Source organism: Camelus bactrianus, chromosome 25 (genome assembly GCF_048773025.1).
Source record: "Camelus bactrianus isolate YW-2024 breed Bactrian camel chromosome 25, ASM4877302v1, whole genome shotgun sequence".
Classification (NCBI taxonomy): Eukaryota; Metazoa; Chordata; class Mammalia; order Artiodactyla; family Camelidae; genus Camelus; species Camelus bactrianus.
The window spans coordinates 23,208,205-23,220,232 of NC_133563.1; the positions used below are offsets into that span (position 1 = coordinate 23,208,205).

A 12,028-nucleotide genomic window follows, 5' to 3' on the forward strand; every position below is an offset into this window, starting at 1 on the left:
TCTCCCAAGCAGGTGTCATTGAGGAATCAGAATCTTAGAAGTGACTTAGATGACTTAGGCCTTTGAACCGAGCCTCAGCTTCATCCTTCAGTCCCCTCTGCTATAGCACCCCTCAAAACTAGACCTCCAGCTCTTGCTTAAACACCTCCAATGACAAATAAAAATTGAGGATCAAAACAAATGGTTTCTTCATGAAAACTGGATATATTTCCCCTAGTGATCCAGTGTCTTACTGCAGTGGCCCAAGCCAATAAAAGTCTTGACACTGTGGTATCTACTTGATCAAACATAAAATAAATAGAGTAAATAAAAGGAGTAATAAATAAATCTAGACACAGAATGTTTGTAGATGTTTTTGCACTATAAGACACATTCTGAGTATTGTTTATACCAGTCTTTCCCAAGACGTTTCCCATGGTATATGTCAGGATGCTAACAGCTATTACATAATCAAGCGGTTATTAATGGTCAAATAAATTTGAGAAATGCTGTTTTAAACAGAGTTTGAAACTTATTTTTTTATTGCGGGATTCTCAAAGTCTTTAAAATAATACACCCAATGCCTCTCAGTGAGGGATTCTATTACATAGAGATTTTCTAAGGAATTTTTATGTAGTGAAGCACTAAATTAGGGAAGATTCATTTGGTGCATTTTGTAAATGAGTTTTAAACGGTAGGAGAAGTTTCTGAAACCAAACTTAACATCTTGGACATAAATGCATTTAAGGACTTGGATTTTGGCGAGAAAAAGACTCAGTTCTGCCAGGCAGCATGGGTGATAGGAACATCGTATTTCAGACTTAACATAAATAATTTTATTAGAATATGATCAAAATATATTGTAATCTGTGTTGTGCTTGATTAATTAAGCAAGTTTCAGAGCTTTTTTTGCTGTTACTGCTAGAGGGGCAGAAGTTTTAAATTAACTTTCCCTTTCTCAGACATACTAATCACTGCCAGAAATTAGAGAAGAAAGGTGTATTTGGAATTTTGCATACAAGCTGAGTATGTCATCAATAGCATTTTCAGAAAAGCCTTAGATGTTGGTCTAAGTTGATGGAGACGTAATGGGGGCTTGAAATCTTTTCAAGAATCAGGCTAACTTTTAAGTAGCCAGGCAATGAATGGTTCCTTCAACATCCTGAGCCAGTGAAGTTCAGATTTAAGATCATTAAATTGCTAATACTTCGAGGATGCTTTGATTCAGTTCAGAGAGAACATTGGAAAAATTCCAGTGTAGATAATTGTGTTCAGTCTACCCGTATCTTTTCCTTCACTTTAGAGTGATAGTCTTTCTTTGAAGAGTATATTTGATGTTGAGGGCTCTCTGTCTTCTAATCTTGTACTGTGGATTTCCCTAGTGTCTAAAATATAGTGTGTTACAATGAAAGATCTTTCTTTGTGAATGTGTTTTTATCTAACTTAGACAACTGTTTGAGTTGTCCAATACAAAGAGCATAACTGAAAATGGGAATGGAAAATATATTAAATTTAAGTATCATGTAACATTCAACATTTAACATTTTTTTTTAATGTCTTCACTTTTTAAAATCCTGGCTGCTGGTTAATAAAATTTCTTAGTGTACACAGTTAACCTACTTCTTATAACTGATTTATCTTTCTGTTTTATTATAGGTGGAAAAACCAATCAATTGAATCTCCAGAACACTGCGACAAAGGCAATTATTCAAGGTCTTATGCCAGACCAGAACTACACAGTTCAAATTATCGCATATAACAAAGACAAAGAAAGCAAGCCAGCCCAAGGTCAATTCAGAAGTAAGTATTTACAGGTCTTCAAGTGCTGCCATGGGACTCTGTCCAAGCTCTGAGTTTCAGTCTGTGGTAAATATTGTTAACAAGTTAAAATACTAGATTGTTTAGATTTGAAAAGATTTTAAAACACATTTCATATAATCTTCTATGAGTTCCTTCTATCTCTAATGTTCTGCCCTTCTTTTTACCCATTTCACTGTACTCCTAGTTATTCTTTAAATTTTAGTCTTCAAATGCTCTCCCAGACACTGTCCCCTGAGCCTTATCCAGATATCTCATCTACCCAGCACATAATAGGTGCTCAATAAATAATTTTAGGATTCCGTGAAGGGAGCTGCTCTCTCTACCCCCAAAATGGGCTACGATGGGATGGGGAGAGGCTTCATAGTTGAGCCAGGTCTCAAATAGTAAGTAGGGCTGACAAAGGACTTGGCATACATTCTGAGCAGAGGGGAAAGCTCCAATCCACGTCTGCATTGTTTCATAGAAATCCTTTCCTTATGCTGAATTTAAAAGTTGTCCACACATGTCCTGATTCTTTTGCCTTTTAGGAGATATTCATTCATTCACTCATTTATTTTTTTCATTTAATATATATGTATTATCTGGCTACTAAGTGCCAGAGGCCCCATTCTAGGCACTGGGAACATGACAAATCCCTGCTCCCATGGACCCTGTATTCTAATGACCAGAGACTTACAGCAACTCCCTCTTCCTGGAGGTGACCTTTCAAACGTGGAGGGCAGAGTTTTGTGTATCGTGAGTGCAAACAGAAGAGGTCTGTCCTACTTAACTTTCTGTGTTGCTTCATTGTTCAGAGAGACTCTAAAAAACCCAACTCATTCTTAAGAACAATTTTAAACATAACTGAAAAAGTCAGCAGAATCTTAAAATGAACCCTTACATATCCATCACTTGTTTGAACAGTTAACCACTCATGGCCAGTCTTGTTTCATCTATACACCTACACCCGCCTCTCCCATATTATTTTGAAGTAAATCCCAGACATAACTTCAAATAACAATAACTTTTAAAGGGTGAATCCACAAATCAGGGAGGCCGTGGGTTGTAGAAATCTATGTGCAGCAATGTTCTATATGGATTTTCTACCCCTCCTTCCTTTTATTCTTTCTCTTCTGAGTAATGTTTTATGAGACATATTTTGTGATTTTTCTTAAAAAAAAAAACAACCTTCAACTTTGTTAATTTGCTGTCTCTTGAAACTTCTGAACTGAGACATTTGGTAAATCCACCTGTCAGCGGGACATACAGATGTTTTAAATGTTACATTCTTTTGGGATTCTCAGTGTCTGGAAGCTCTGGGAAAGGTTTTCATGTTATTTTCAATATAAATCAGCCTTCTGTCTCATTTTATTGGCACTGTGCTTCAGTTTCTGGCCTCCGACATTCCTTCATGAGTAAGGGAAATAACGTTTCTTAAAGTTTGTTGAGAAGCAGTAAAAGGGACAAGGAGAAACAATTCATTTCACTTTAGTCTTCAGGTTTGGTGCAATTGATTATTTCAAATATTCCACCGACTAGCAACATAAGAAACACAAGTAGCCAGCCTCAAAGAGCTTTGCCGATAGTTACTTAATCAAAACGTTTAAGAAGAAATGCATTTGTTTGCAGCTCATTTAGCTCTGCTGAAATAATCTTAGTGAAATTGTCCAACTGGTTAGTTAGTAAATTACGTGGAAGCATATACATTTTTTAGCTGTGTTGTTTTTATTGGTAGATTAGACGGATTAGTTCTCCCCAAATAATAGTTTATAAGAATAAAATTAAAATAACTTTGTTTGGATGGATTCCTTTTGCATTTTGCATTTCAGTTATGTTTTTTTGCTCCTGGTGAGATGGAGCTAAAGCCTGGCCTCCCCTGCCTGGAAAAACCTTCATGCTTGGATGCAGGAAAATGATGATTTAGACAAATCCTGTGGATATTAGTTTGCAATTAGTGTAAGGATGTGAATTTTTCATCAGTCCATCTTCTGATACACAGGGACACATAAGAAACAATCTTTGGGTTTTGAAGACAGAAAGGCATCTCTGAACTGTTGTGATTCCACATCTGGTGCACGTAGTTGGCCAAGCAACTCAGCCACTTCCAGCCTCAGTATCCTCATTTGCAAATGGAAGTGATGACTTTTTTTTAAGACTTTATTTTATTTTTTTTAACATTTTTTATTGATTTATAGTCATTTTACAATGCTGTGTCAAATTCCAGTGTAGAGCACAATTTTTCAGTTATACATGAACATATATGTATTCATTGTCACTGGAAGTGATGATTTGTGCCTATTGTTGTGTGGATTAACTCACTTCAGCACACAGCGGGGGCATGGTTGCTATTGTTGTTATGATTAATACCACTTTGCTCCTGATAGTCTGTTTTCTACCTGATTTTGCCTCCTGCATGAGACAGACAGCAGCTTGCTGTGACAAGTGTTACATCTTGTATGTGACCTAGTGGCCCAGTTCAGGGTGACTGTTATTTTTTTCTTGTTCATCTGTAGAAAGGTTTTTGGTCCTATTTTGGCAAACTTCCTTTTTGGCCACCATTTTCCTCTTTGGAATGACATTTGCTAATCTCTTGCTCATCTTTCAAAGTCTGGCTCTAATGTCACCTTCCCAGTGAAGCTTCCTGGAATCTCCACCTCTGGAATTAATTCTTTTCCAGATATATCTCTACTTTAAGCACAACTTCCCTGACATTGAAGTTGCAGACTTATTTTCTTTTACAGAATGTAAGCAATTTGAGGCCATGGCCTATGTGTGGGTGGGGTTGGAGATGTAGGTTTGGAAATCATCCATGGCAGGGTGAGAATTAAAATTGTAGGATGATAAAATTATAGGCGAGGTGAACAGAGACACAAGGTAAATGCAGTATATGATCACGTTTCAGGAACGGAAGCAGAAGAAGGATCCAAGGGATGAGACTACAAAGGAGGGGTCAGAGGATTATGAGAAAATCCTGGATAATGCCTTTTAAAAACTGAGAAAGAAAATAATTTTAAGGAAGGGGTGTTCCAAAGTGGCCAACCCTTATAAAAGAAGTCAGAAAATGAGGTCTAAAAAGTGGATTTAGAAAATTAGAAGGGCAGTGGAAATAGCAGGATTAAGCCATCTTGTATTTATTGTTGTTATTATTTTTAATCTTGGAATTTAATCTCGAAGTACTAGAAAGCCAAGGGAGGTTTCTAAGGAAAGGAGTGATAGCACTAGAGCAACCTGACCTTGACAGACAGCAAGTCTCAAACCTTTTAAGCAAAGGGATGGAAGCCAGGAGAAAGAAGACGAGGAAGAGATGAGAAGGACAGAGTTAATGGACTAATACCCTGGAGAAGGCGGGAAGGTCAGTGCAGAGGAAATCATTGCTTACCCTACAGAGCCCTCCCTCCAATAGGTTTGCTGTTTTCCATGAAGTAAACGCAACAACTAAATGAAATATCTTTGCCATGGGATCCTTTCTGCCTTTTCACAGGGTATTTTATTTGCAAAGACGTCGCTGCCATTTAGCAATGACTCAAACAACTTAAGATGCCAGGCAAGAGCAGGAAAGCTGCTGTGGAGTGGGACGTAAAGCTCCTGGACTAGATTAGTATGAATGTATTAAAGACCAAGGGTCAGTCTGGGTCCCTGAATAGTTCATAATGAAAGTGACAAAGAAATACTACTACTTGCTAGTAGGGAAACTTTTTTTTTTAAGTTTGAAAAGAAACTGTTATGATGTTCTCCATCTTCTATTGTAGATAGACCAACACCAAATGAGGACACTTGTGGCTAAGATCTTTCTAGAACAGGGGCCAACTGACAGGCCTTGTCCAGGGATCTGAAAATGTGGCTTGAATCCTGTGCCAACACTTTCTGGTTTTATGAGATATGTTAGCCTCTTGGTCCTTCATTCTCTCACGTCTGAAATCGGGTTAATCGTGAATGTTATAGCAGTTAGGAAAGATTAAATTTATTTGATACATCTGTCCATAGTGAGTGCTTGACCAAAGTAATTCCTTAAGTATTTTCTATACCTTCCCATGACAAAGATGAGCAAAAATAACAATTCCAATCTTTTGGAATAAGATTCTACCATCAAGCTAATTTCTACTCATATTTCTCAATACTTTCAAGGGTTTTAGTGAAAACTCATCAAATATTTTCTCTTAGATTTTAACCTAACATGTTGCTTTATTTTTACTTTTCTTCCAGTTAAAGATTTAGAAAAAAGAAAGGAACCAAAACCCAGAGTCAAGGTTGTGGACAAAGGAGATGGGAATAAACCATCTGCACCAGAAGAAGGTCAGATTTTTTTTTTATTTGATTATTTGGGTGGAGGTTGAGTTGTTTTAATAACCCAGGCAATACACACACCCCTGGCCATTGGTCCCATCAGAAGAGCACACATCTAAAATGAAAATCTCCCTCAGCCCCAGCTCATTCCTCCTTCCTTCCTTCCTCACTCGTAGTATCTGTCAGCACTTCCCTCTCCCTTTCTTTTCTGTATTTAATACATTGCTAAGTTCTAGTGGGTTTATTTTCTATCGAAATACTGATAGACTCTGTTCATTTCTTTCCATGTCTATTGCCAATACTCAGCTAAGTTCCCATTTCTTTCCTGGTGTACTGTATTATTTAACAAGATCTCAATTTGTTCTCTACCCAGAAGTTAGCATGATCTTCGCAAAACAAATCTGACTCTATCTGACCCCTCGTCCCTACACACACACATTAAAACCCCTTCAATAGCTTTCCACTGTTCTTAGGATAGAGAGTGATTAAAGAATGACATTCAAGATGAAATCTATCTTCCACCCACGGACTAGAGTTTGAACCCAGAATTTAGCTATAGCTAGATATTCCTAAAATGTCCTCAGTTCTCCATTCTTTTCTCTGATACACCTTCCTCCTGCCCTTCTAAAACCTAGGACTGGGTGAAGTGAACTAAAAATAGGGAAACGGACACTGAAAATTGAGCGTAATGTTAATATACATTTGATAAGTCCTCGTGAACATCTGTGGAAAGACCTTTCATTCAGCAGTTCATTTGCTTTACTCACTAAACTCATGTTTATGGACGGGCCTTTCCTGAACCCACCATCAGGAGGGCCGGTTTCACAGTATTATTGCAGTGATGAAGCCCTGAGCGAAGGCAAAAACTTTGGGAGGTTTGTAGACTAAAGGGGGCTTCCGTGAAGTGTATGCAGGGGCAGTGAGGATTCTGAGGGCACTGGTGGTATGGGAGAATTGTCTTAAGAAGTAAGTTGTAAACAATGATGACAATCCAGATCAGAGTTAGGGCTCCCAGGAGAGTGAGGGGGAGTGTTAGTAGGGCCCACTGGAGATAAAAGCCCTTCCCCAACTAAGCCTTAATGCATCACTTGCCGTTGCTTCTCTTTCAAGATGTGCAAGTGCCATGATTCACATTGAACTATGCTGCTCCTGGTTTTCCCTACAATCTAAAATTTTTTTGGTACAAGAGTCTAAAATGATAGTGGCTTACATACAATCAGACATATTTCAAATATTTTAGAATTTTAGTTTAAATGCAAAGATCCTTAACAGAAGTTGCTGTGCACTTAATTCCTTGTTTTCAGTCTACGGTACGTGTTTCTTCAATAATCCCAAACCAGCTCCGAAACAAAAGTGGTATTTGCCTTGAAGCATAATATTGGCACATTTGCATTAACTGCTGTTTCTTCTGTGTTATTCAAACAGCTTTCTCCAGTTATTTTTGATGTTTTGCATAAGAATGCAGGACCAGATTTAAAAAAAAATTATGAGTCAGAAAAAGTAGCATTGGGTTTTTTGTTTTTTTTTTAACCTCCTAATGATTTTTAAATTAAGATCTCTGACCCTCTTTGCATTTTTTAATGAATTTTTTATCCTGTGCAGGGAGAAGGTAAGGGGAGGGTCCCAATGCTCTCATTTCTGGGGAGGGGGTGAGACAGGTTTAAGTTTTTCTTTTCCAGGATTGGCAAACTATGTATGGCCCATGGGCCAGGCCAGTCCTCTGTTTTCTTAAATGGGTAAATGGGTTTTAGTGATGCACAGCTGTGCTCATTCCTTCACATGTCATGTATAGCTGCTTCCCCACAATGTCAGGGTTGAGTAGATGCGACAGAGATCATCACATAGCCTGCCAAGACTGAAATGTTTTCTGTTTTGCCCTTTTCAGAAAGTTTCCTGATTCTTGCTTTAGAATGTTTAAAACTTTTTTTAAAGGGTTTTTTTTTTTTGTAATTAGTTTTGTTTGTTTATTTATTTATTTGTTTGTCTGTTTTTAGAGGAGGTACTGGGGATTGAACCCAGGACCTTGGACCTTGTGTATGCTAAGCATGTGCTCTACCACTTGAGCTATACCCACCCCCTAAAACTTTTGAATGTGTTGCAACAGAATTACTCTCTGAATTGAGTAATTCATTATTTTTCTGAGGATAGCTGTCCATTTTGGTATTTCCAATGAGAATTGCATAGAATGTACTCACATATATATACCTTCAAGGGTTCCTACTCTTCATACTCCTACAGTTGGGTTTTTTCCCCTACCTGAAACATGAATACCAGTGCTTAATATGAAATGAGTTAATATGTGTAAAGTGTCTAGAACATAGTAAGTGCTATGTAGCTATTGACTATTAAAATTAGATTATATAGTTTGCATGAATTAATATAATCATAGACCAATCTTCCGTGTTACTGATTCAACAATCCATGCACAGAAGAGGTTTGGTGATTACCCTCTATTGCTGAGCTCTGAGTTAGGCACTGGGAACTAATTGGTGATCATGGTAGGCAGGATTCCACCCTCATGAAAGTCACATAGTCCAGCAAGGACTTAATGTGTGTCCTCAACATGTTCTCTTGGAAAGGAGTCAGTTTTGAATTATGCTGAGTTGTTGTGGTTGAAGATAGCCAGGGCACTGGAGTATTCTCACGTTGTATTTCCACTTACTGGGGTTGCTTACTTTCCACAATACTTTTATAGTTCTTGGCTTCACAGTTAAGAGATCAATTTGAAAGTTTACCACATTTTCCACTAGCTATTCTGGGTCTTAGAACTACTGAACCCAGGACTGTGAGTTCAGTTCAACAAGAGTAGGGATTTTTTTTAACTTGGGTCACATAGGAACCAGAAGATTAGCCAAATGTCGGCTAGATCTTGGCTTTCGGAGATGAGAGGGATAGGATTGAGTCCAGTCATAAACTGGACTTCAGGATTAGGTTATGGATTGAAATTCATGCATTAAAGGGTTAAGAACGATGTCTGACCCAGAGAGTATCCTCTGTGAGTGTTCCTCCCCCTCCTCTTTTGTTTCTTCTTCATTTTTCCCTTATAAGACTTTTATTATCCTCTTCCTCCTCCTTATTATCATCATAATGATAGTCATCTAGACCGTTGACATTGTGTGCCAGCAACAACACTAGGGTGAACTACAAAATCCCTGCTCATAAGCAAGAGATTTAGGAAGCCCCTCTGTCTATGCCTGTGTCCTGCGTGGGAAAAGGCCTCCTTGAGAATTCATAACCACAGGCCTGTGCCCCACACAGATTAGGCATTGAAATGTACACTCCTCACATACTCTGGGGTCCTTCTAGTCAAGAAATTAGTTTTAAAATTGCTCAGAGCTGGTAAAAGTACGGTGCCTGGCAGAAGCAATCACAGAACCACATTTGAGGTACGTATGTTCAGCTCAAATTCTGCAGATTGCCACAGAGAAAGCAATGCCAAGAATGAGTTTATAATCCAAAATTTTGAAACACAGAAGTAAAACTAGGAGTATGAGTCAGAAGACACAAAAAATGATGGTCTCAGAATCCCATGATTTTCAATTATGGAAAGATTACATAGACACTTTAAAATAAACAACAAAATTATTGAAGCCATAGAAATATTCAAAACAAGCGAAGAATGAGAGACTATTCTGAAGAGCACAAATGGAAAGTTAGTCACAGCCAGCACTTGGTAAAACAGTAGAACACGAAAGTCAAAGATAAGATTTTAAAAGACAAAGTAGGAAGAGGGAGGAATAAAAAGACTTGTTGAAGCCGTTTCTGAGTGATGTAGGTATATCTATGGGCAGCTGTCTGTTCTTCAATTCTTTGGTTCTTTAACATCATTACAAATGATGTTAATTAACTTTATTAATTTATTAATTTTTTTAAAAAAGCTTGAGAAACCCTGATCTAACAGAAGTGATTATATTATTTGGCCCTGTTTCTCCTTACCTCTGGCCTCTGATCATTCCATAGCATCTCATAGAAGCACAGAGCAACTCCTGAGATAGTTCATCAATGAGCAATGTCTAATGCTCAAGGCATGAGACATATGGTAGGTCCCTGATTGTGAGTAACCATGCTCAGAAGAGAAATCAGAAAGTGACATGAGTGGCTTTCAAATCTGAGGCTTAAGAGGATAAACAATAACATTTTCATTAGAATATTTTTTTTTTCCTTCCCATACCGACCTTTCCTTTTTTCCCCTCAACTTCCTTGTTACTTCTTGAGGTCAGTGTGGCTCAGTGTATAGCACACAGGTTTTGTAGTGACACATCCCTTGGAATGAAATCTTCCCTTGCTTCCTACCTAGCTATGTAACCTTAGGCGTATAGACCTGGCTGAGCCCCAGTTTTCTCATTGGCAAAATGAGCAGCGTGGTCATAAGGAGCACCAGGCTTGGGAGGATTAAATGCTATCACGTTTGTGACATACCTGGGGCCTAGCAGGTACTGGCCAAATGTCAGCTTCTACCTCCTTTTCCATTTCCTGTTTTTTTTTTTAAATGCCTTTTTTCAAAGAGAAAATATTAGCATGCAAAATGCATCAGAGTGTCTTACATTGTCAATAACTGTTTGTTGACTATTTGTATTTGGCTTAGATTCATGGAGAGAGGTTCACAATCCCCTGAAGAAGATCAAGGAAGACTATTTTTATGAAAAGAATGTTTTTATCATAAAAAAGCAGAAAGCAGAATTCCATTTTTCCCTTGATGTGAAGCATTATAATTCATGTTTTCAGGAACTCAAAAAAGCATGACAGAATCAGTCATTCATAAAATAATCATTGAACACCTGCAAAGTACATTATACCTACGCATTAAATTATAAGGTTTTCCTGAGGGCAAGGGGATGGGATTCACCTATCAACAGACCTTGTTTCCCCTCAACCCTCGACCACTCTTGATAAGACATTTTAAAGCGATTTTGACACCTTTTCGGTTGGTTTCCAGCAAACTTTATCATTCTTAACCCTTGAATTGTCCCGTGGTAATCTATCTATCTATCTATCTATCTATCTATCTATCTATCTATCCAATATATACACATATATATAATATATATGTAGCTCTGTCTTGAATAAGTTTTCAAATGTCCTCATTTTTAAAAGAATTTGTCATATATCTTTAAAAATGTTTTATATTTTTTAATATCTTTTTTTTTTTTAATCAGGTATTTTACAACTGTGAACACTGCTATGGATTTTGGCAGGATCTGTTTCCTGGAGCAATGCTTGGGCTTGTCTGATTGATACTTTCCTTCTTGTCTAAGAATTTTCTATTAAACATCTTGTTTCTATACCCAGAGGGATGTCGGTGTCAAACTAAGCAGGTGTTTCAGCCTTAGAAATTATGAAATGTCAGGATCTGTTTGTTATTGATGAATTGGAGGAACAGGGATAATGCAGTTGTTGCATTTTTCAGAAAATCACCATGAACAACTTAACATATAGCCAAATCACGTAATACTATATACAGAGCTGAAAATACATGTGAATACTGCCATCCTGAAGTTGAGCAAGTTTTGTGTTTAAATAGAGGTTCTCAGGCAAAATAGCCTCTGATGGGTTAGCATTGACTTATGAAAGTAAAATTTTAGAACAGACTTTATATAAAAGTGTTTTAAAAGGAGCGTATATTGTCCAAGGAAATACAACCCGTTTTAGGTATCTTGCATTGTGGTAGGTAGAGTTTGGAGAGAGTAGATAGGAAGAGATGGTAGGGGTGAGGAGAATAAAAATTAAGTCAGAAGTCTCAGAGATGGGCACATTGTAGGGGGAAAGAATAGTTAATTGTATTGGGATGAAGTGAGAAATAAATATGGACAGGTCAAGTGCAGTTGAGTTATGGAGAGCTTTGAAGAGCCCAGTGAATAGTTATTAGATAGGTGGGGGAGGGAAGAAATAATCTTAAAATCTGGAGTTGGAAGATAACTTTGAGATCCATGTAGTTCAACCAATTAAGAGGATGGTTGAGGCTCTT

At 37.6% G+C, this 12,028-nt stretch overlaps 1 protein-coding gene across 3 annotated transcripts in view; it reads left to right on the forward strand.

The window, feature by feature from the left end:
• COL14A1 (collagen type XIV alpha 1 chain) overlaps window positions 1-12,028 on the forward strand; it is a 184,362-nt gene that overhangs the window by 23,394 nt on the left and 148,940 nt on the right. For all 3 annotated transcript variants that reach the window (XM_074352994.1, XM_074352992.1, XM_074352993.1), the window contains exons 4-5: window positions 1,636-1,779; window positions 5,983-6,072. In XM_074352994.1, coding sequence (XP_074209095.1) covers window positions 1,636-1,779; window positions 5,983-6,072 — 234 coding nt within the window. The remainder of the gene's footprint in view (window positions 1-1,635; window positions 1,780-5,982; window positions 6,073-12,028) is intronic.